This window comes from Lissotriton helveticus, chromosome 2_1 (genome assembly GCF_964261635.1).
Source record: "Lissotriton helveticus chromosome 2_1, aLisHel1.1, whole genome shotgun sequence".
NCBI lineage: Eukaryota > Metazoa > Chordata > Amphibia > Caudata > Salamandridae > Lissotriton > Lissotriton helveticus.
In genome coordinates, this window is record NC_136059.1 from 1,278,603,662 (window position 1) to 1,278,626,679 (window position 23,018).

At 47.1% G+C, this 23,018-nt stretch overlaps 3 protein-coding genes across 3 annotated transcripts in view; 1 reads left to right on the forward strand and 2 right to left on the reverse strand.

Moving 5' to 3' along the window:
* Positions 1–23,018, reverse strand: part of LOC144818625 (PDZ and LIM domain protein 5-like) — a 178,323-nt gene that overhangs the window by 56,034 nt on the left and 99,271 nt on the right. The window lies entirely within an intron of this gene.
* LOC144818622 (uncharacterized) lies at positions 506–6,816 on the forward strand. Its single transcript, XM_078676223.1, has 5 exons — positions 506–1,828; positions 4,404–4,503; positions 4,608–4,706; positions 4,848–4,988; positions 5,157–6,816. Exons 1-5 carry the CDS (start codon positions 1,571–1,573, stop codon positions 6,812–6,814), a joined length of 2,256 nt encoding a protein of 751 aa, XP_078532349.1. The 5' UTR covers positions 506–1,570; the 3' UTR covers positions 6,815–6,816.
* Positions 13,271–19,581, reverse strand: LOC144818623 (uncharacterized). The gene is made up of 5 exons (XM_078676224.1): positions 18,259–19,581; positions 15,584–15,683; positions 15,381–15,479; positions 15,099–15,239; positions 13,271–14,930 (listed from the first exon to the last, which is right to left on the reverse strand). Exons 1-5 carry the CDS (start codon positions 18,514–18,516, stop codon positions 13,273–13,275), a joined length of 2,256 nt encoding a protein of 751 aa, XP_078532350.1. The 5' UTR covers positions 18,517–19,581; the 3' UTR covers positions 13,271–13,272.

The window sequence follows — 23,018 nt, forward strand, 5'->3', positions numbered from 1 at the left end:
TTTAGCCATTTTGTACAGCAGCGTGGACGCTGTTCAGCATGGCTAAAAGTTTGTGGCGTGGCCTACAGGGTAGTGGAGTAAAGTAGTGTGGTTTAGTGGAGAGTGGCATAAAGTGGAGTAGATTACAGTGGAGTGGCACAGGGAAGAGTGCAGTGGCAGCAAAGTGGTGCAGAGTGGAATAGACTGGAGTAATGTAGAGTGGCACAGAGTGGAGTGGCATAGGGTGACGTACAGTAGAGTTGAGCGGCAAAGAGTTGAGTGGTGTGGAGCGGCGGGGAGATCAGTGGAATAGACTGCAGAGTAGCATGGCATAGAGTAGAGTGGAGTAGAGTACCATAGAGTGCCTTTATGTGGAGCGGTGTAGAGTGGAGTGGCATAGAGTGGCCTCATCCAAAATATTGAATTTCCCAGTAGACTTTTGGTCCTAGGATGGAGTCAGTAGTAAGCCGGGATACCACTCATCAAAAAATCCTGGTCGCAATTTTGACATGTCTGGTCGCAAAAGGCTGGTCGCAATTTTGACAGCTTTTGACATGTCTGGTCTTAAACTTCTGGTCTCATTTTTGACAGTTTAAGACCAGGACTGTTTAAGACCAGGGTTTGATCTGGCCTTAAACAGTCTGGTCTTAAACTTCTGGCCTTAAATTTAACAGCTAGGGCAGCAAAAACATGTGGTAATTGTGTATGTGTTTAAAAGTGCATAGAAAAACTGCCTGGTTGCAGGCTGGAATGTCTGGGCACTTTTAAAACTGGGGGTTTGCAGCCTGCTGCTGTTTGAACAGCTGCTGGGGCAGGCCTGAGTTCCCCAGCCCAGGGCCTGGGAAGAAGAATGTGTCATGTAGGTGTCAAAGCTGTAAAGGGTCCTCACAGTCTTAAACTCCTGGTCGCAATTTTGACAGTTTAAGACCAGGACTGTTTAAGACCAGGGTTTGATCTGACCTTAAACAGTCCTGGCCTTAAACTTATGGCCTTAAATTTAACAGCTAGGGCAGCAAAAACATGTGGTAATTGTGTATGTGTTTAAAAGTGCATAGAAAAAAACTGCATGGTTGTAGGCTGGAAATGTCTGTGCATTTTTAAAACTGGGGGTTTGCAGCCAGCTGATGTTTGAACAGCTGCTGGGGCAGTCCTGAGTTCCCCAGCCCAGGGCCTGTGAAGAAGAATGTGTCATGTAGGTGTCAAAGCTGTAAAGGGTCCTCACGTCTTAAACTCCTGGTCTCAATTTTGACAGTTTAGTTCCAATTTGACGTGGCTGGCAGGAAATTTGACATATGAGTCCCAAGGTAGATTCTGTTCCCGGGCTCCCTAATTCCCAGGAGAAGGGGTCACGTAGGGGTGAAGAGTTTTACACCGGCCCCCATTGTCTAACCCCACTCTTCCCAGGATAGGCCTTGAGTTTGAGTAACAGGTGTCAAAGTAAACAATGTTGTACTGTTTATACTGTACAAGGATAGAAAAAAAGGTTCCCATCCAAAGGCCACCATGACATTGTTCTAAACACCCCTCAAGTCATAAAGGGGTGTGGGGGGCTTCTAATTAGCATGCTAGGACAGGTATAAAAAGGCCCCTCATGGAACACTGCCAAACACCCATTCAAAAAACCCCCTTTGAGGAGCGACTGGCGTGGATTGTTCTGCTGTACCTGGAGGACTCCTGCATCTACAACCCAGTCAGAAAACCTTTGTGGATTTCTACACCATCAAGCCCTTCAAAACCTTTGGGGAGTGACTGGCCTGGATTGTTTTGGAGCCAACCCAAGGAACTTAAGGCAAGAATGGACCGGAGCAACTTTTCCCAGATTGACACCGCCTGTCAACATGTAGAGAAGGTAAATAATGGATGGCGCAATGGTGTATTAGGGTGTACATGTAGTTTGGAAAAAAGTTGCACTTTTAAAAAATAGTACTATGTAGTGTGGATTGTAAACTGTTAATCTTTAAGGCGATGTGCTGTGTTTAATGTGAATAAAGGTTTTGTTGAAGGATGGAGTTTAAAAAGACCTGAATTGTAATGTAAAGGTATTTAAAATGAATAAAGGTTTTGTTGAGTTTAAAAAGCTATGTGTGTAGGTATTTAGTGTTAATGGGGTGGTGACGTAGGGTAGAGTTTGAAGGCTATGTATTTAAGGGGCATAATGTTGTAGGCCTTAGGAGGGTACATGCAGAGTGGAACAGGGTATTTTACAGCTCATAGAAACATTTAACCACACTGTAACGGTACCATAGGGGCTTTAAATAATATACAGGGCATATAATTAAAAAATTAATAATGCCTGGTTGCACTCACCAAACCGCTGTAGAGAGTTGGAGGGGTCCATGGAGGGCTCCGGGGTCCTTGCTGCTCCTTGGGGGGTCCTGAGGGCCTTGTATTTAAAAAAATAAATAAACCCTGGGGCCAGTTGTCCAGGGGGGCTCCTGGTGGGGCGCCATAGTCCCTTGGGGTGTCCTGGGGGTCTCTGGGTCCCTAGTGCAGCGTTATTTTTAAAAATATGCCCCCAGAGCCCGCGTGCCTCGGGCGCTGCTCTGGGGGGTGGGGGTCGCGGTGTCTCTGGGCCTCCGCGGCCGTTCCTTGTGTAAATAAAAGGCCCCCAGAGCCCGCTTGCCTCGGGCGCTGCTCTGGGGGTGGGGGTCGCGGTGTCTCTGGGCCTCCGCGGCCGTTCCTGGTGTAAATAAAAGGCCCCCAGAGCCCGCTTGCCTCGGGCGCTGCTCTGGGGGTGGGGGTCGCGGTGTCTCTGGGCCTCCGCGGCCGCTCATGGTGTAAATAAAAGGCCCCCAGAGCCCGCTTGCCTCGGGCGCTGCTCTGGGGGTGGGGGTCGCGGTGTCTCTGGGCCTCCGCGGCCGCTCCTGGTGTAAATAAAAGGCCCCCAGAGCCCGCTTGCCTCGGGCGCTGCTCTGGGGGTGGGGGTCGCGGTGTCTCTGGGCCTCCGCGGCCGCTCCTGGTGTAAATAAAAGGCCCCCAGAGCCCGCTTGCCTCGGGCGCTGCTCTGGGGGTGGGGGTCGCGGTGTCTCTGGGCCTCCGCGGCCGTTCTTTTTAAAAAATAATCCCCCACGAGCCCGCTTGCTGCTGGCGCTGCTCGAGGGTGAGGGGTGTAGGGCTCCGGTGTCCTTGGGGGCTGTGAGGGTATATACCAGCCCCGGGCTCCACGTGGATCCAGCAGCAGGCAGCATGGCGGCGTGAGCTTCTCCGGGGCTGCTGTGTAAGGACCGCCCCCAACAGTGATGAGTTGGTGACATCACTGAAGGGGCGGCCCTAACCCTGCAGCCCCGGTGTGGTTTTTTATTGAGAATTATCTAGCGCTGGGCTTTACCCCGAATGTGTCAGGGCGCTTCACAATAGCGGGACACGCCTGGGGCATAGCGCTTCACATAAGAACTTGCTGCAAAAACATAAGGACTAAGGATTACATGCACTACATAAAAAGATACAAACAGGAAAACACACCACGGAGCTGCAGGGCAGGGTCCGCCCCTCCACTGATATCACCAGTGATGAGTTGGTGATATCACTGGAGGGGGCGGACCCTGCACTGCAGCTCCGAGGTGTTTTTTTTTTTTTTTTTTGTGTTTTATTAGCTAGCGCGAACTGTACACGAAGGCTGGCAGAGCGCTTTATATATGACCCATTTGTAAGACATAAGCACTAAGAATTGGATGAGTTATATAAAAAAGATACAAGTAGAAAAAAATGTAGCGCAGACTTTATCCCAAGTTGTCAGAGCGCTTTACACAAGAACCTGTTTGCAAAACATAGGGACTCAGGATTACAGGTGTTACATAAAAGATACAAACAGAAAAAATACTGCTTGTTAGCGCAGACTTTACCCGAAGGTGTCAGAGCGCTTTACATAAGACACAGTTGCAAAACATAAGGGGAGTGACATGTGTGCCGGTTACAAAAGCAAACGTTAAGTTACATGAGTAATAAATAAAGTGACAAGTGTGCAGGTTACAAGAGAAAACAAAGTACAGTTAGAGCTATAATACTGTGATATAAGGCAGACACTCAAGCACAAGAATAAGCGTTATGTAGGCAATTGTGGCAATGGCGCAACTATTTAAAGCACTCAAAATGTGAGAGTTATTAAACAATGTGTTACAAGAGAAAAGTGGCATGTACATGTTACAAAAGAGTAACCGGTATATAGGGTAGTGGTTAAATGTCAGAAGGGCCATGTGTACCTAAAGTGGTTTACCCCATAAGCAAAGGATATGGCGCAGGTTGTTTTTTAACATATGTTTTAGCGCAGCACTTGCAACGCTTTTTTAAAAATGTGTGTTGGTGCACCCCGCTTATCAGGTTTTAAATGTATACAAGAATTGTTTGAAGTTGTGATACTTTTGTTTAAGAAAGGCGTTTACTAAAACCGCTGCTTTTTTTTTTTTTTTTTTTTATGTTTAATACAGGTGCAAGACCTTGCAAATGCAACCGTCACCAATGTGCCCCCTGCGCTGGCCCCAGCTGTAATAAATAGCAACGCTGGGCACTTGTCAGCCCCGCAGCCAGGTATATATATATTTAAAGCTATGTAGTTCTACGTAGTTTTGTACACCAGTCTCTCAGAAGTTCTCTTTTTTCTAATGGGCTCTCATGTGTGTATGCTTTTACAGCTTATGACCCCGACCTACAACAAGCTTTTGACGATTTTATGGAGTACATCGAGGCTCAAGACGCTCTGAACACTGTGCAAAACACTTCAGTTCCTACAGGTAAATAAAAAGACAGCTGTTATTTAAACTGTCTAAGACGCTGGGTAGTTGGTGGGGTAGGCCAGAGTCCTGACCCTGAGGATGTATAGAGGTAATCATCAGAAAAGATGTCTAATGTTGGGTATTATTTTTTTTTTACAGGTGTCCCTACGCTATGCCAGGACGTCGTCAAGGTCCAAGAGGCGGCGCATGGTTCAAAAGAAATCCCCTTGAAGAGGAAAGCTTCAACTTCTAAAGTGGGACCACTGTCAAAGAAAGGAGCTGCAAAAAGACCTCTTTCAGGTGTGTTTTTTACAAAAGGGTGTGAGAAGTACTAGAGGTGTTACAGCTGCTTGTAGCAAAGCCTATATCAAAAAAGGTGGTTGTGTAGGACGTAGTCCGCTGGTGCTTGTATGTGTTGTTTTTTTTATGCTTTCTCTAATATATATATATTTTCTGTTTATATTTTAGAAGCGGCTCAGAAACATGCTGCTGAAGAGAGGTCGGTGGCGCCCTTAACGGACATAACAACATCCGTCCAGAACAACGGAAGCGGCGCGAAAGGCGTGAGTAGGCGTGTACGCCAGGAAAAACTCTCTACCTACTATACACCAAGCAACACGCTGAACAACCAACTACAGCAATCTATTCTGCACAGGGGTGGGGTCAACACTGGAGGCCTGCCTACAAACCAGGCCTCCCTTAAGAAGAAACAGCGGGACTCAGAGAACCTCCCCAAACCTTTAAAACGTGTGAAGGCCTGTAAGGTATTCACAGATCCCCAAACAGAACAGTTAAACATGAAGAAGAAGACACCGGAGGTGCTCCAAGAGGGTCAGGCAAAGCTCTTAAGTCCTGAGAAGAAAAGCCCTAGCACCCCTGAGCCCCAAGCTAGCCCCCTAGATTTATCTATAAAAAAGGATGCTAAGCCCTTGAATGAGACCTATACAACCTTGAGCCCCAAGGAGGTGTTAGTTGCACCTGTGGGTGTAGAAGAGGCGTCGCCACCACAACCCCCTAAAACATCGCGCCTCTCAAGGAAACATCTGAAGCTGAAACCGGGGGTCCCTAAGCTACAGTTAGCAGAGACCCTCAGCAACCCTAAGGCAACGCCGGATCCACCAAGCGTCCTGAAACCCCAGACAGTGCCAAATAGAATAACTGTACATGTAGAGGTGCACGCCCCTGAACAGCCCCCAAAACCGGTTGTAAGTGTTCAGGCACAGCCTAGGGTCTCAACAGGTGATACTGCGCAACCCCTAGAAGGTCCTTCTACCACGATTAGCAACTCTCTTGAGGCGTTGAGGGGGTTGGTAGACACCATAGGTAGAACCCCAGAAGCGGTGTACCAAGGGTCTTTGAGCACAGAGGGTTTACAGAACACAGGTAACCAGGCACCACACCCTACCACCGACATTTCAACTAGGCCCCAGGATTACAACGACACCTCCTCACAATCCTCATACCCTTTGTCCCCGAGTACCCCTCCAGGAGCATACGACCCTACCAGCCCCACGGCCATTCACATGTACACCCCCGTGTCCAGCCCCTCTGCCAACCCCGTGTACAGTCCTGTGTCCAGCCCAGCTGCCAATCCCGTGTACAGTCCTGTGTCCAGTCCCATGGCCAGCACCTCTGCCAACCCTGTGTACAGTCCCGTGTCCAGCCCCGTGGCCAGCACCTCTGCCAATCCTGTGTACAGTACCGTGTCCAAACCCGAGGCCAGCACCTCTGCCAGCCGCGTGTACAGGTCCGTGTCCATCCCATGGGACATGCCCGTGTACAGACCCGTGTCCAACCCCGTCTTTGAGGGTTGCAGTATAGATGGGACTGGGGGGGTGCCTCCATTTATAAGACCTCGCAAGGTGTGCCCCCCTAAGCAGGAACAAGATGGGTCTGTAAACACAGAAGATGTATTGAAGACACACGTAAGAGAGATACAGATGGCGGTTCGAAAATTAAAACGGCAGGCGAACCGTGCACTCATAAGAATGGATATGGGGTATTCCAATCTCATCAACAAGAGGGAGGCCCAACATCTGGTCGTGGCCAGGGTTGGGGTTTGTAAAAAAGACATCATACAGATGTGTCAGGCGGCTGTGGCCGACATACAAGGTACACATTCATGACTATGTAAGCACCAACCCCTAAAGACCCCCACAACCACTGGTGCTCATAAGAGACCCTCAAAATATAGCCGTACGGTCCAGAGGTTAGTGACAAAGTCTGCACGCTTCTTAAAACTGCTCAAGCAACGCCCAGTTGGTACCCCACAAACCTTCAAACAAGACCCCAATGTTTCCATAGAACCCTTCAAACAAGACACCCCTGTTTCCCTAGACCCTTTCAACCACGGTACCACAGCTTCAAGATCAACGCCTGAAGCATATAAGCCAGCACTTCACCACCGACAATACATAGGGGCAGGGTCTAACATCCCCAGGGTCGGCCATTTAAAGGGGGTAGGGGGGATGGCAAAACTCCAAACAACGCAACATTCAGAAGGACCCAGGGGTGGAACTGTAGCGGGGGCCTCCATGAACAAGACATCCAACGACAGCGACCTACCTGTTCAGATAGGCTGGGGCTTGGTATCTAGAAAAGCCTGGGCCCGTAAAAAAAAACAAAAGTGGCTTAATAGTACAAAGCAACGCCGGCTTTTAATAAATAAGCTCAAGAAGGCTAGAATATGCGCTACCCGCAGGTTTACAAGGACCTCTGAGACAGGGACCAACCTGACCTCCCAAAGTGACACATCAGAGAACACCTCCACAAATCACACTCCTACTGATGAGGGCCCAGAGCCCTTGTTTTTAGAGAGTGTTAGGAGTTACACTCGCAATGTAGAGAGGTTTAGGGCCGTAGAACACTATGAGGAGTTTAGATTTGTTAACCTACATCAAATAACATCAACCACTCACGGTGTTCTGGCTATACATCAGGCTGTGCAGGAGCTCATAGTAAGGTTGTTACACGCTGTGGGGCCTAATGACTTTTTCCAACTCCGCTTCCAGGGGCAGGGTTTTGACACACCGTTGTTCACCAGGCGGAAGACCCGAGATGTTTTTGATGCTGTGCAATTTTTAGAAAACCTCTCAAGGCTTTTACAGAGTAAGGCTGAACTAGTCGCCTATGGCACGTTTAGAGTCATAGCCCTCATTGTACGGGGGCGTGAGGGGGGTGTTTCCAGACCCTTAAAGAGCGTACTATACAGTAAAATAATTGGCAAGAAACAGAGGTGGCTGCTCAACTTTAGCAACGCCACTGCCAATACATGTCTGGCGGCCAGCATCGTGGGTCTGTTGATGACTCGCAAGACCCCTGACGCTGTCATCATGTCTAGAGCTGCTGAAGCCCATGAGGTTCTTGAAATACCTCCTGACCGAATGGTCGGCTTTGGTGATATAGGTCTTTTTGAGAACTATTTCGCCGTGACGGTGAAAGTTCTCTATCACAGCGGTTCCTGGAAGTACTTTACAACCGGGGAACCTGTGAGAAACAAGACCGTATATGTCCTCCACATGGAAAATCATTTTTACGGTATCTTGAACCTTAAAGGTTTTCTGGGGGCCAAATATGTGTGCGCCCACTGCGATCATATATACAACAATAAAACATACCACCAGTGTGAAATGTGTTGTAAGATGTGTCAGAGGGACGGCTGCATAGAAGACGCTACCCTAAAGGTGAGGTGCGGCATCTGTAGGTTGTTTTGTCGCTCGCAAAACTGTTTGAGCATACACGAGCAATCTTACAGCTGCGTCCCTAAAAAGGACTGTAGCGAGTGTGGGCGGTATGTGGCAGTGAATCACAAGTGCAAAGGTATGATATGTCCCCGTTGCCATGTATCTTACAAAGCCGGTACCAACCATCAGTGTTATATGGTTAAAGGTCCATCTCAGACCAAGACCGAAGACTATATAGTGTTTGATATAGAGTGCACACAAGAGACGGGGGTACACCAGCCTAACTACATTTACGCGCACCATCTAACTTCCGACGACAGTTGGGAGTTTGAGGGACGAACGTGCGTTGGTGATTTCCTGAGCACTTTCATTCAGGCCAAATTCCAAGGATATACCATGCTAGCCCACAACTCGAAAGCCTATGACTCCTTCTTTATTCTACGAGACATGATTCGTGAAAAGATACAGGTGGAACTCATAACCCAGGGGTCTAAACTGATGCTGATGACGGTATGTCCTTTAAAAATACGCTTCATAGACACCCTGAATTTCCTACCCATGAAATTGAGCAAGCTGCCAAAGGCCTTTGGGTTCCAAGGTTGTAAAGGGTATTTTCCACACTTTTTCAACCCCGTAGCTGTCAGGAGGCGGCATGGGTCCCACATAATTCTGGTTAGCCCAGGTGTTGAAAAAGTGTGGAAAATACCCTTTACAACCTTGGAACCCAAAGGCCTTTGGCAGCTTGCTCAATTTCATGGGTAGGAAATTCAGGGTGTCTATGAAGCGTATTTTTAAAGGACATACCGTCATCAGCATCAGTTTAGACCCCTGGGTTATGAGTTCCACCTGTATCTTTTCACGAATCATGTCTCGTAGAATAAAGAAGGAGTCATAGGCTTTCGAGTTGTGGGCTAGCATGGTATATCCTTGGAATTTGGCCTGAATGAAAGTGCTCAGGAAATCACCAACGCACGTTCGTCCCTCAAACTCCCAACTGTCGTCGGAAGTTAGATGGTGCGCGTAAATGTAGTTAGGCTGGTGTACCCCCGTCTCTTGTGTGCACTCTATATCAAACACTATATAGTCTTCGGTCTTGGTCTGAGATGGACCTTTAACCATATAACACTGATGGTTGGTACCGGCTTTGTAAGATACATGGCAACGGGGACATATCATACCTTTGCACTTGTGATTCACTGCCACATACCGCCCACACTCGCTACAGTCCTTTTTAGGGACGCAGCTGTAAGATTGCTCGTGTATGCTCAAACAGTTTTGCGAGCGACAAAACAACCTACAGATGCCGCACCTCACCTTTAGGGTAGCGTCTTCTATGCAGCCGTCCCTCTGACACATCTTACAACACATTTCACACTGGTGGTATGTTTTATTGTTGTATATATGATCGCAGTGGGCGCACACATATTTGGCCCCCAGAAAACCTTTAAGGTTCAAGATACCGTAAAAATGATTTTCCATGTGGAGGACATATACGGTCTTGTTTCTCACAGGTTCCCCGGTTGTAAAGTACTTCCAGGAACCGCTGTGATAGAGAACTTTCACCGTCACGGCGAAATAGTTCTCAAAAAGACCTATATCACCAAAGCCGACCATTCGGTCAGGAGGTATTTCAAGAACCTCATGGGCTTCAGCAGCTCTAGACATGATGACAGCGTCAGGGGTCTTGAGCTGCTGAAGCCCATGAGGTTCTTGAAATACCTCCTGACCGAATGGTCGGCTTTGGTGATATAGGTCTTTTTGAGAACTATTTCGCCGTGACGGTGAAAGTTCTCTATCACAGCGGTTCCTGGAAGTACTTTACAACCGGGGAACCTGTGAGAAACAAGACCGTATATGTCCTCCACATGGAAAATCATTTTTACGGTATCTTGAACCTTAAAGGTTTTCTGGGGGCCAAATATGTGTGCGCCCACTGCGATCATATATACAACAATAAAACATACCACCAGTGTGAAATGTGTTGTAAGATGTGTCAGAGGGACGGCTGCATAGAAGACGCTACCCTAAAGGTGAGGTGCGGCATCTGTAGGTTGTTTTGTCGCTCGCAAAACTGTTTGAGCATACACGAGCAATCTTACAGCTGCGTCCCTAAAAAGGACTGTAGCGAGTGTGGGCGGTATGTGGCAGTGAATCACAAGTGCAAAGGTATGATATGTCCCCGTTGCCATGTATCTTACAAAGCCGGTACCAACCATCAGTGTTATATGGTTAAAGGTCCATCTCAGACCAAGACCGAAGACTATATAGTGTTTGATATAGAGTGCACACAAGAGACGGGGGTACACCAGCCTAACTACATTTACGCGCACCATCTAACTTCCGACGACAGTTGGGAGTTTGAGGGACGAACGTGCGTTGGTGATTTCCTGAGCACTTTCATTCAGGCCAAATTCCAAGGATATACCATGCTAGCCCACAACTCGAAAGCCTATGACTCCTTCTTTATTCTACGAGACATGATTCGTGAAAAGATACAGGTGGAACTCATAACCCAGGGGTCTAAACTGATGCTGATGACGGTATGTCCTTTAAAAATACGCTTCATAGACACCCTGAATTTCCTACCCATGAAATTGAGCAAGCTGCCAAAGGCCTTTGGGTTCCAAGGTTGTAAAGGGTATTTTCCACACTTTTTCAACACCTGGGCTAACCAGAATTATGTGGGACCCATGCCGCCTCCTGACAGCTACGGGGTTGAAAAAGTGTGGAAAATACCCTTTACAACCTTGGAACCCAAAGGCCTTTGGCAGCTTGCTCAATTTCATGGGTAGGAAATTCAGGGTGTCTATGAAGCGTATTTTTAAAGGACATACCGTCATCAGCATCAGTTTAGACCCCTGGGTTATGAGTTCCACCTGTATCTTTTCACGAATCATGTCTCGTAGAATAAAGAAGGAGTCATAGGCTTTCGAGTTGTGGGCTAGCATGGTATATCCTTGGAATTTGGCCTGAATGAAAGTGCTCAGGAAATCACCAACGCACGTTCGTCCCTCAAACTCCCAACTGTCGTCGGAAGTTAGATGGTGCGCGTAAATGTAGTTAGGCTGGTGTACCCCCGTCTCTTGTGTGCACTCTATATCAAACACTATATAGTCTTCGGTCTTGGTCTGAGATGGACCTTTAACCATATAACACTGATGGTTGGTACCGGCTTTGTAAGATACATGGCAACGGGGACATATCATACCTTTGCACTTGTGATTCACTGCCACATACCGCCCACACTCGCTACAGTCCTTTTTAGGGACGCAGCTGTAAGATTGCTCGTGTATGCTCAAACAGTTTTGCGAGCGACAAAACAACCTACAGATGCCGCACCTCACCTTTAGGGTAGCGTCTTCTATGCAGCCGTCCCTCTGACACATCTTACAACACATTTCACACTGGTGGTATGTTTTATTGTTGTATATATGATCGCAGTGGGCGCACACATATTTGGCCCCCAGAAAACCTTTAAGGTTCAAGATACCGTAAAAATGATTTTCCATGTGGAGGACATATACGGTCTTGTTTCTCACAGGTTCCCCGGTTGTAAAGTACTTCCAGGAACCGCTGTGATAGAGAACTTTCACCGTCACGGCGAAATAGTTCTCAAAAAGACCTATATCACCAAAGCCGACCATTCGGTCAGGAGGTATTTCAAGAACCTCATGGGCTTCAGCAGCTCTAGACATGATGACAGCGTCAGGGGTCTTGCGAGTCATCAACAGACCCACGATGCTGGCCGCCAGACATGTATTGGCAGTGGCGTTGCTAAAGTTGAGCAGCCACCTCTGTTTCTTGCCAATTATTTTACTGTATAGTACGCTCTTTAAGGGTCTGGAAACACCCCCCTCACGCCCCCGTACAATGAGGGCTATGACTCTAAACGTGCCATAGGCGACTAGTTCAGCCTTACTCTGTAAAAGCCTTGAGAGGTTTTCTAAAAATTGCACAGCATCAAAAACATCTCGGGTCTTCCGCCTGGTGAACAACGGTGTGTCAAAACCCTGCCCCTGGAAGCGGAGTTGGAAAAAGTCATTAGGCCCCACAGCGTGTAACAACCTTACTATGAGCTCCTGCACAGCCTGATGTATAGCCAGAACACCGTGAGTGGTTGATGTTATTTGATGTAGGTTAACAAATCTAAACTCCTCATAGTGTTCTACGGCCCTAAACCTCTCTACATTGCGAGTGTAACTCCTAACACTCTCTAAAAACAAGGGCTCTGGGCCCTCATCAGTAGGAGTGTGATTTGTGGAGGTGTTCTCTGATGTGTCACTTTGGGAGGTCAGGTTGGTCCCTGTCTCAGAGGTCCTTGTAAACCTGCGGGTAGCGCATATTCTAGCCTTCTTGAGCTTATTTATTAAAAGCCGGCGTTGCTTTGTACTATTAAGCCACTTTTGTTTTTTTTTACGGGCCCAGGCTTTTCTAGATACCAAGCCCCAGCCTATCTGAACAGGTAGGTCGCTGTCGTTGGATGTCTTGTTCATGGAGGCCCCCGCTACAGTTCCACCCCTGGGTCCTTCTGAATGTTGCGTTGTTTGGAGTTTTGCCATCCCCCCTACCCCCTTTAAATGGCCGACCCTGGGGATGTTAGACCCTGCCCCTATGTATTGTCGGTGGTGAAGTGCTGGCTTATATGCTTCAGGCGTTGATCTTGAAGCTGTGGTACCGTGGTTGAAAGGGTCTAGGGAAACAGGGGTGTCTTGTTTGAAGGGTTCTATGGAAACATTGGGGTCTTGTTTGAAGGTTTGTGGGGTACCAACTGGGCGTTGCTTGAGCAGTTTTAAGAAGCGTGCAGACTTTGTCACTAACCTCTGGACCGTACGGCTATATTTTGAGGGTCTCTTATGAGCACCAGTGGTTGTGGGGGTCTTTAGGGGTTGGTGCTTACATAGTCATGAATGTGTACCTTGTATGTCGGCCACAGCCGCCTGACACATCTGTATGATGTCTTTTTTACAAACCCCAACCCTGGCCACGACCAGATGTTGGGCCTCCCTCTTGTTGATGAGATTGGAATACCCCATATCCATTCTTATGAGTGCACGGTTCGCCTGCCGTTTTAATTTTCGAACCGCCATCTGTATCTCTCTTACGTGTGTCTTCAATACATCTTCTGTGTTTACAGACCCATCTTGTTCCTGCTTAGGGGGGCACACCTTGCGAGGTCTTATAAATGGAGGCACCCCCCCAGTCCCATCTATACTGCAACCCTCAAAGACGGGGTTGGACACGGGTCTGTACACGGGCATGTCCCATGGGATGGACACGGACCTGTACACGCGGCTGGCAGAGGTGCTGGCCTCGGGTTTGGACACGGTACTGTACACAGGATTGGCAGAGGTGCTGGCCACGGGGCTGGACACGGGACTGTACACAGGGTTGGCAGAGGTGCTGGCCATGGGACTGGACACAGGACTGTACACGGGATTGGCAGCTGGGCTGGACACAGGACTGTACACGGGGTTGGCAGAGGGGCTGGACACGGGGGTGTACATGTGAATGGCCGTGGGGCTGGTAGGGTCGTATGCTCCTGGAGGGGTACTCGGGGACAAAGGGTATGAGGATTGTGAGGAGGTGTCGTTGTAATCCTGGGGCCTAGTTGAAATGTCGGTGGTAGGGTGTGGTGCCTGGTTACCTGTGTTCTGTAAACCCTCTGTGCTCAAAGACCCTTGGTACACCGCTTCTGGGGTTCTACCTATGGTGTCTACCAACCCCCTCAACGCCTCAAGAGAGTTGCTAATCGTGGTAGAAGGACCTTCTAGGGGTTGCGCAGTATCACCTGTTGAGACCCTAGGCTGTGCCTGAACACTTACAACCGGTTTTGGGGGCTGTTCAGGGGCGTGCACCTCTACATGTACAGTTATTCTATTTGGCACTGTCTGGGGTTTCAGGACGCTTGGTGGATCCGGCGTTGCCTTAGGGTTGCTGAGGGTCTCTGCTAACTGTAGCTTAGGGACCCCCGGTTTCAGCTTCAGATGTTTCCTTGAGAGGCGCGATGTTTTAGGGGGTTGTGGTGGCGACGCCTCTTCTACACCCACAGGTGCAACTAACACCTCCTTGGGGCTCAAGGTTGTATAGGTCTCATTCAAGGGCTTAGCATCCTTTTTTATAGATAAATCTAGGGGGCTAGCTTGGGGCTCAGGGGTGCTAGGGCTTTTCTTCTCAGGACTTAAGAGCTTTGCCTGACCCTCTTGGAGCACCTCCGGTGTCTTCTTCTTCATGTTTAACTGTTCTGTTTGGGGATCTGTGAATACCTTACAGGCCTTCACACGTTTTAAAGGTTTGGGGAGGTTCTCTGAGTCCCGCTGTTTCTTCTTAAGGGAGGCCTGGTTTGTAGGCAGGCCTCCAGTGTTGACCCCACCCCTGTGCAGAATAGATTGCTGTAGTTGGTTGTTCAGCGTGTTGCTTGGTGTATAGTAGGTAGAGAGTTTTTCCTGGCGTACACGCCTACTCACGCCTTTCGCGCCGCTTCCGTTGTTCTGGACGGATGTTGTTATGTCCGTTAAGGGCGCCACCGACCTCTCTTCAGCAGCATGTTTCTGAGCCGCTTCTAAAATATAAACAGAAAATATATATATATTAGAGAAAGCATAAAAAAAACAACACATACAAGCACCAGCGGACTACGTCCTACACAACCACCTTTTTTGATATAGGCTTTGCTACAAGCAGCTGTAACACCTCTAGTACTTCTCACACCCTTTTGTAAAAAACACACCTGAAAGAGGTCTTTTTGCAGCTCCTTTCTTTGACAGTGGTCCCACTTTAGAAGTTGAAGCTTTCCTCTTCAAGGGGATTTCTTTTGAACCATGCGCCGCCTCTTGGACCTTGACGACGTCCTGGCATAGCGTAGGGACACCTGTAAAAAAAAAATAATACCCAACATTAGACATCTTTTCTGATGATTACCTCTATACATCCTCAGGGTCAGGACTCTGGCCTACCCCACCAACTACCCAGCGTCTTAGACAGTTTAAATAACAGCTGTCTTTTTATTTACCTGTAGGAACTGAAGTGTTTTGCACAGTGTTCAGAGCGTCTTGAGCCTCGATGTACTCCATAAAATCGTCAAAAGCTTGTTGTAGGTCGGGGTCATAAGCTGTAAAAGCATACACACATGAGAGCCCATTAGAAAAAAGAGAACTTCTGAGAGACTGGTGTACAAAACTACGTAGAACTACATAGCTTTAAATATATATATACCTGGCTGCGGGGCTGACAAGTGCCCAGCGTTGCTATTTATTACAGCTGGGGCCAGCGCAGGGGGCACATTGGTGACGGTTGCATTTGCAAGGTCTTGCACCTGTATTAAACATAAAAAAAAAAAAAAAAAAAAGCAGCGGTTTTAGTAAACGCCTTTCTTAAACAAAAGTATCACAACTTCAAACAATTCTTGTATACATTTAAAACCTGATAAGCGGGGTGCACCAACACACATTTTTAAAAAAGCGTTGCAAGTGCTGCGCTAAAACATATGTTAAAAAACAACCTGCGCCATATCCTTTGCTTATGGGGTAAACCACTTTAGGTACACATGGCCCTTCTGACATTTAACCACTACCCTATATACCGGTTACTCTTTTGTAACATGTACATGCCACTTTTCTCTTGTAACACATTGTTTAATAACTCTCACATTTTGAGTGCTTTAAATAGTTGCGCCATTGCCACAATTGCCTACATAACGCTTATTCTTGTGCTTGAGTGTCTGCCTTATATCACAGTATTATAGCTCTAACTGTACTTTGTTTTCTCTTGTAACCTGCACACTTGTCACTTTATTTATTACTCATGTAACTTAACGTTTGCTTTTGTAACCGGCACACATGTCACTCCCCTTATGTTTTGCAACTGTGTCTTATGTAAAGCGCTCTGACACCTTCGGGTAAAGTCTGCGCTAACAAGCAGTATTTTTTCTGTTTGTATCTTTTATGTAACACCTGTAATCCTGAGTCCCTATGTTTTGCAAACAGGTTCTTGTGTAAAGCGCTCTGACAACTTGGGATAAAGTCTGCGCTACATTTTTTTCTACTTGTATCTTTTTTATATAACTCATCCAATTCTTAGTGCTTATGTCTTACAAATGGGTCATATATAAAGCGCTCTGCCAGCCTTCGTGTACAGTTCGCGCTAGCTAATAAAACACAAAAAAAAAAAAAAAAAACACCTCGGAGCTGCAGTGCAGGGTCCGCCCCCTCCAGTGATATCACCAACTCATCACTGGTGATATCAGTGGAGGGGCGGACCCTGCCCTGCAGCTCCGTGGTGTGTTTTCCTGTTTGTATCTTTTTATGTAGTGCATGTAATCCTTAGTCCTTATGTTTTTGCAGCAAGTTCTTATGTGAAGCGCTATGCCCCAGGCGTGTCCCGCTATTGTGAAGCGCCCTGACACATTCGGGGTAAAGCCCAGCGCTAGATAATTCTCAATAAAAAACCACACCGGGGCTGCAGGGTTAGGGCCGCCCCTTCAGTGATGTCACCAACTCATCACTGTTGGGGGCGGTCCTTACACAGCAGCCCCGGAGAAGCTCACGCCGCCATGCTGCCTGCTGCTGGATCCACGTGGAGCCCGGGGCTGGTATATACCCTCACAGCCCCCAAGGACACCGGAGCCCTACACCCCTCACCCTCGAGCAGCGCCAGCAGCAAGCGGGCTCGTGGGGGATTATTTTTTAAAAAGAACGGCCGCGGAGGCCCAGAGACACCGCGACCCCCACCCCCAGAGCAGCGCCCGAGGCAAGCGGGCTCTGGGGGCCTTTTATTTACACCAGGAGCGGCCGCGGAGGCCCAGAGACACCGCGACCCCCACCCCCAGAGCAGCGCCCGAGGCAAGCGGGCTCTGGGGGCCTTTTATTTACACCAGGAGCGGCCGCGGAGGCCCAGAGACACCGCGACCCCCACCCCCAGAGCAGCGCCCGAGGCAAGCGGGCTCTGGGGGCCTTTTATTTACACCATGAGCGGCCGCGGAGGCCCAGAGACACCGCGACCCCCACCCCCAGAGCAGCGCCCGAGGCAAGCGGGCTCTGGGGGCCTTTTATTTACACCAGGAACGGCCGCGGAGGCCCAGAGACACCGCGACCCCCACCCCCAGAGCAGCGCCCGAGGCAAGCGGGCTCTGGGGGCCTTTTATTTACACAAGGAACGGCCGCGGAGGCCCAGAGACACCGCGACCCCCACCCCCCAGAGCAGCGCCCGAGGCACGCGGGCTCTGGGGGCATATTTTTAAAAATAACGCTGCACTAGGGACCCAGAGACCCCCAGGACACCCCAAGGGACTATGGCGCCCCACCAGGAGCCCCCCTGGACAACTGGCCCCAGGGTTTATTTATTTTTTTAAATACAAGGCCCTCAGGACCCCCCAAGGAGCAGCAAGGACCCCGGAGCCCTCCATGGACCCCTCCAACTCTCTACAGCGGTTTGGTGAGTGCAACCAGGCATTATTAATTTTTTAATTATATGCCCTGTATATTATTTAAAGCCCCTATGGTACCGTTACAGTGTGGTTAAATGTTTCTATGAGCTGTAAAATACCCTGTTCCACTCTGCATGTACCCTCCTAAGGCCTACAACATTATGCCCCTTAAATACATAGCCTTCAAACTCTACCCTACGTCACCACCCCATTAACACTAAATACCTACACACATAGCTTTTTAAACTCAACAAAACCTTTATTCATTTTAAATACCTTTACATTACAATTCAGGTCTTTTTAAACTCCATCCTTCAACAAAACCTTTATTCACATTAAACACAGCACATCGCCTTAAAGATTAACAGTTTACAATCCACACTACATAGTACTATTTTTTAAAAGTGCAACTTTTTTCCAAACTACATGTACACCCTAATACACCATTGCGCCATCCATTATTTACCTTCTCTACATGTTGACAGGCGGTGTCAATCTGGGAAAAGTTGCTCCGGTCCATTCTTGCCTTAAGTTCCTTGGGTTGGCTCCAAAACAATCCAGGCCAGTCACTCCCCAAAGGTTTTGAAGGGCTTGATGGTGTAGAAATCCACAAAGGTTTTCTGACTGGGTTGTAGATGCAGGAGTCCTCCAGGTACAGCAGAACAATCCACGCCAGTCGCTCCTCAAAGGGGGTTTTTTGAATGGGTGTTTGGCAGTGTTCCATGAGGGGCCTTTTTATACCTGTCCTAGCATGCTAATTAGAAGCCCCCCACACCCCTTTATGACTTGAGGGGTGTTTAGAACAATGTCATGGTGGCCTTTGGATGGGAACCTTTTTTTCTATCCTTGTACAGTATAAACAGTACAACATTGTTTACTTTGACACCTGTTACTCAAACTCAAGGCCTATCCTGGGAAGAGTGGGGTTAGACAATGGGGGCCGGTGTAAAACTCTTCACCCCTACGTGACCCCTTCTCCTGGGAATTAGGGAGCCCGGGAACAGAATCTACCTTGGGACTCATATGTCAAATTTCCTGCCAGCCACGTCAAATTGGAACTAAACTGTCAAAATTGAGACCAGGAGTTTAAGACGTGAGGACCCTTTACAGCTTTGACACCTACATGACACATTCTTCTTCACAGGCCCTGGGCTGGGGAACTCAGGACTGCCCCAGCAGCTGTTCAAACATCAGCTGGCTGCAAACCCCCAGTTTTAAAAATGCACAGACATTTCCAGCCTACAACCATGCAGTTTTTTTCTATGCACTTTTAAACACATACACAATTACCACATGTTTTTGCTGCCCTAGCTGTTAAATTTAAGGCCATAAGTTTAAGGCCAGGACTGTTTAAGGTCAGATCAAACCCTGGTCTTAAACAGTCCTGGTCTTAAACTGTCAAAATTGCGACCAGGAGTTTAAGACTGTGAGGACCCTTTACAGCTTTGACACCTACATGACACATTCTTCTTCCCAGGCCCTGGGCTGGGGAACTCAGGCCTGCCCCAGCAGCTGTTCAAACAGCAGCAGGCTGCAAACCCCCAGTTTTAAAAGTGCCCAGACATTCCAGCCTGCAACCAGGCAGTTTTTCTATGCACTTTTAAACACATACACAATTACCACATGTTTTTGCTGCCCTAGCTGTTAAATTTAAGGCCAGAAGTTTAAGACCAGACTGTTTAAGGCCAGATCAAACCCTGGTCTTAAACAGTCCTGGTCTTAAACTGTCAAAAATGAGACCAGAAGTTTAAGACCAGACATGTCAAAAGCTGTCAAAATTGCGACCAGCCTTTTGCGACCAGACATGTCAAAATTGCGACCAGGATTTTTTGATGAGTGGTATCCCGGCTTACTACTGGAGTCTAAGTAAGACTCTTTATCTCTTTGTGGTTGAACACTTTAAATAAACTTCTGTGACAGCTAAGCCGGATTTTTTTCACAAAAAGACAGTCGAACAAGTGTCCAGATTTGAATACTATCAGTTTACAGTTACGTGGTGGGGAAGTTAACTCTGCTACAGGTATGCTGCAATATACTGGGAGCAGTCTTTGAGCATATACGAGAAGTCACTGAAACGGCTGCATCTTCACATTTTAAACCACTTTGGTGCACATTATTTGAGCAGATAAAGGACCATTAATTCTATGGTGATTATTGCATCAACTATACTTACTTGCACTTTCGCTTGTGGGAAAATAACAGCACTCATTTGAATAAGGAGTGGCATTTTCCCCTTGACAGTTTTTCGGTGCAAACGCAGTAGAAGAAATTCACTTGCAGTTTTTTAGATACAGCCAGGTACAATGTTGGAGGCAACAGCAATAGTTTTTCTATACAATTAACACTGCCTAAATCTATAAATGGCGATATAGCATTACTGCACTATATGAACTCATACAACATATTTTTTATTTTAAACTGAACATGGCTTGGCAGTTCAGGCTGCACTGTTCCCATGAGGAACAGGGTCAAGACTGATTTGCATATGGCTGGGTCCAAATTGAGGTGGCATGAAAGTTTTCATTGTTCAACATTCCGTCCATCGTTTGTTCCTTTTGCTACCCTAAGTGGGAAGGGTGTGCCCAGAAGTGGGTCTCGTGCTCACTGCCCCACTGGATTCAAGATAGCTTGGATGAGAGGTGATGCCATGAAACTAGTCCCAGGATGCTTGTTTCTGGTCCTGGCAGGACCTTGCTTGGCAGTTCAGGCTGGACTGATCCCAAGAGGAATAGGGTCCAGACTGATTTGCATATGGCCTGGTCCAAACTCGGGTGGCGTGGTGAGCAAAAGAACGATGGATTAAACCCAGAACTTTTTGACTGGGGGTGAACGTTTGCATTGTTCAACATTCTGTCCACCATTTGTTCATTTTGCATAACAAAGATAAAGCAAGTTAAAGAGAATCCAATGTGTTTGCTAAAATAAAAGTAACAAAAATAGTACATCTATTGAAGACTACAACACTAATTTTATACACTAAATTTAAAACTAATTGTCAAATACTTACCATGTATTTAAACACCAAGCTTAAGTACTCAGTTAAGACTTAATTATCACTGGGTGAATTATAAATTGATAAAGAAATAAACAAATGAATTCATGAATTAAACAAATTAATAAAATTAGGAGTTAAAATGTATTGTTTTACACTTTATGTATCAATTAGGAATGTAAATGTTATCAATGAGTTAAAATCCATAGGTTTCTCTTCCTGTTTTTTTTTTACCTGCAAAACCCAAAACACCCTTCCATTCTTATATTAATTTTGTCCTTAAAAAACACACTATTTTGCCTCCCCTTTTACAAAGGACCATACAATCCTGCAATTTTTCGGTTAACCATAATTCACATCCTTTAATACATTTTATTGTTCTAGCTAATAGCCATACGATTATTAACCTTCTTTAATAAATATACAATCAGCAAAATGTACCAAACTTAAAGATTATAAAAATCATATAAAGCACATTAAAACTTCAAGGCTGGAAAACGTTTTCTTGGTGCGGAAAGTATAGTGATTTAGAGCTAACAATGGGCACGTGTTGCATCTTTCATTTATTCCTTGTGAGATGCCATGTCGGAACAATGTAAGCTGTGAAACTAGGGAAAATAGCGGATGGAAGCTGCCACGCCTGGTAGCAGTAGCGAAAGGATGTTTCCAGCAAAGCTTACAAATTACTAACATATCACCCCTCATGCTCCTACAATACCACCATTGGGCTCACCCAAACAGTAAGGCTATCTATACGCAACCGAGTTACATCACTAAAGTGATGCATGGTTACACGCCCTGTGAGATATAATTAAAGAGAGGCAACTTCTTTTGAATTGATCACATACCAATATGGCACACATACAGGTCAGTTTCTGACCTACAGCCAACACTTGTTGTTGTTGTAGCAGAGTTTTATATAGCGCGAACTAGACCCGAACCCGAACCGAATCAGGTATCAGAGCGCTTTACATTGCACCAGTTACGTTACATGAGGACGTACACACATTCATTTTAGGCACGGGGAGATTAAGTGATTTGCCCAGAATCACAGGAGGTTTTGGCGTTGTTACCGAGACTCGAACCCAGATCCCCATGTCCGAGGTCGAGCGCCCTAGCCGTTAGGCCAACTCCTCTCCCCACTTGCTGTGCATACTGGAGTAGTCCTGCAGGAGGGGGGTGCATCAAATCCCATATCATCTGGGAGGGGGGAAAGAAGCAAGTATGACAACCATTCAGTCTTTCACAGTTTGGTCCAATCACTTTGAAGAAGACTGTTAACAGACTTTTCTTCTCTGAGGTTAAGGACTGTCAAGCTCTCAGCTGGGGTCAATGGATTTCTAATAACTGCTACCTTGCTTCCTAACTTACCCCTGATTTTGAGCTGTCTGAATTTTGCTTAAATTATTGTTCTGACATTTCTGCATCCAAGGTGTCTAGAAACCTGTAATCAACTGCCAGTTTATATTTGTTCTCTTCCTTTGTTTTGTACACAAAATAAAGGTAATGAAAAGGCGTTTCAGTGCAGTCATGGACAGTTTTCTCAAATTTTAGAATAACCTTAGAATATGAAAAGGAAAATGTTACTTACACAATAGACTTCTATTCGTGGCATGTAGTGCTGTAGATTCACATGCTGTGCATGCTTCTGCCAACTAATGTTTTTGGTTCTGATGTGTTCGAGTTGTTTTCCTTCAAAGAAGTCTTTCAAGTCATGAGGTTTGGTGACTCGTCCTCTTGCTGGTAATGCGTATGGGCATCCACTCCAATGCTAGGTTGTTTTCTCCCATATGTCGGGTGATGGAGTGAGATGCTGAGCGATGTGCGGAGGGATTTCCATGCCAAAAAGGGTAAAAGTGGTAAAAATATAAAGATAACTGCAACAGCCACAGGTGTCCAAGGAGAAGGGTGGGCACATGTGAATCTATAGCACGACATGTCACAAACAGACGAGTAAGTAGCATTTTCCGTTTGATGCATGTGTGGCTGTAGATACACATGCTATGCATACACTGTAAAGCACTCCTCTCAAAAGTGCTGTCTAACCTGTGGGTGTTGCAGTAGATTGTGTACAGAGTACTGCCTGAATAACTCTGGCCTGATGGTGGGCAAACACATCCACACAATAGTGTTTTGCAAAGGAGAGACTCAAAGAGGGGACCCATAAGTATGAAGAGGATGATTCTGAGGTTCCATGATGGAGATGGTGGGGTTTGGGGAACGATTACCCTCTT

Coding starts and splice junctions, on each gene's coding strand:
- LOC144818622 (XM_078676223.1), top strand. CDS start 1,571: ATGGAACACTGCCAAACACCCATTCAAAAAACCCCCTTTGAGGAGCGA. Junction 4,504..4,607: donor CTTGTCAGCCCCGCAGCCAG/GTATATATATAT, acceptor ATGCTTTTACAG/CTTATGACCCCGACCTACAA. Junction 4,989..5,156: donor TGCAAAAAGACCTCTTTCAG/GTGTGTTTTTTA, acceptor TTTATATTTTAG/AAGCGGCTCAGAAACATGCT.
- LOC144818623 (XM_078676224.1), bottom strand. CDS start 18,516: ATGGAACACTGCCAAACACCCATTCAAAAAACCCCCTTTGAGGAGCGA. Junction 15,684..18,258: donor CCTGTCAACATGTAGAGAAG/GTAAATAATGGA, acceptor TGTTTAATACAG/GTGCAAGACCTTGCAAATGC. Junction 15,240..15,380: donor AAACACTTCAGTTCCTACAG/GTAAATAAAAAG, acceptor TTTTTTTTACAG/GTGTCCCTACGCTATGCCAG.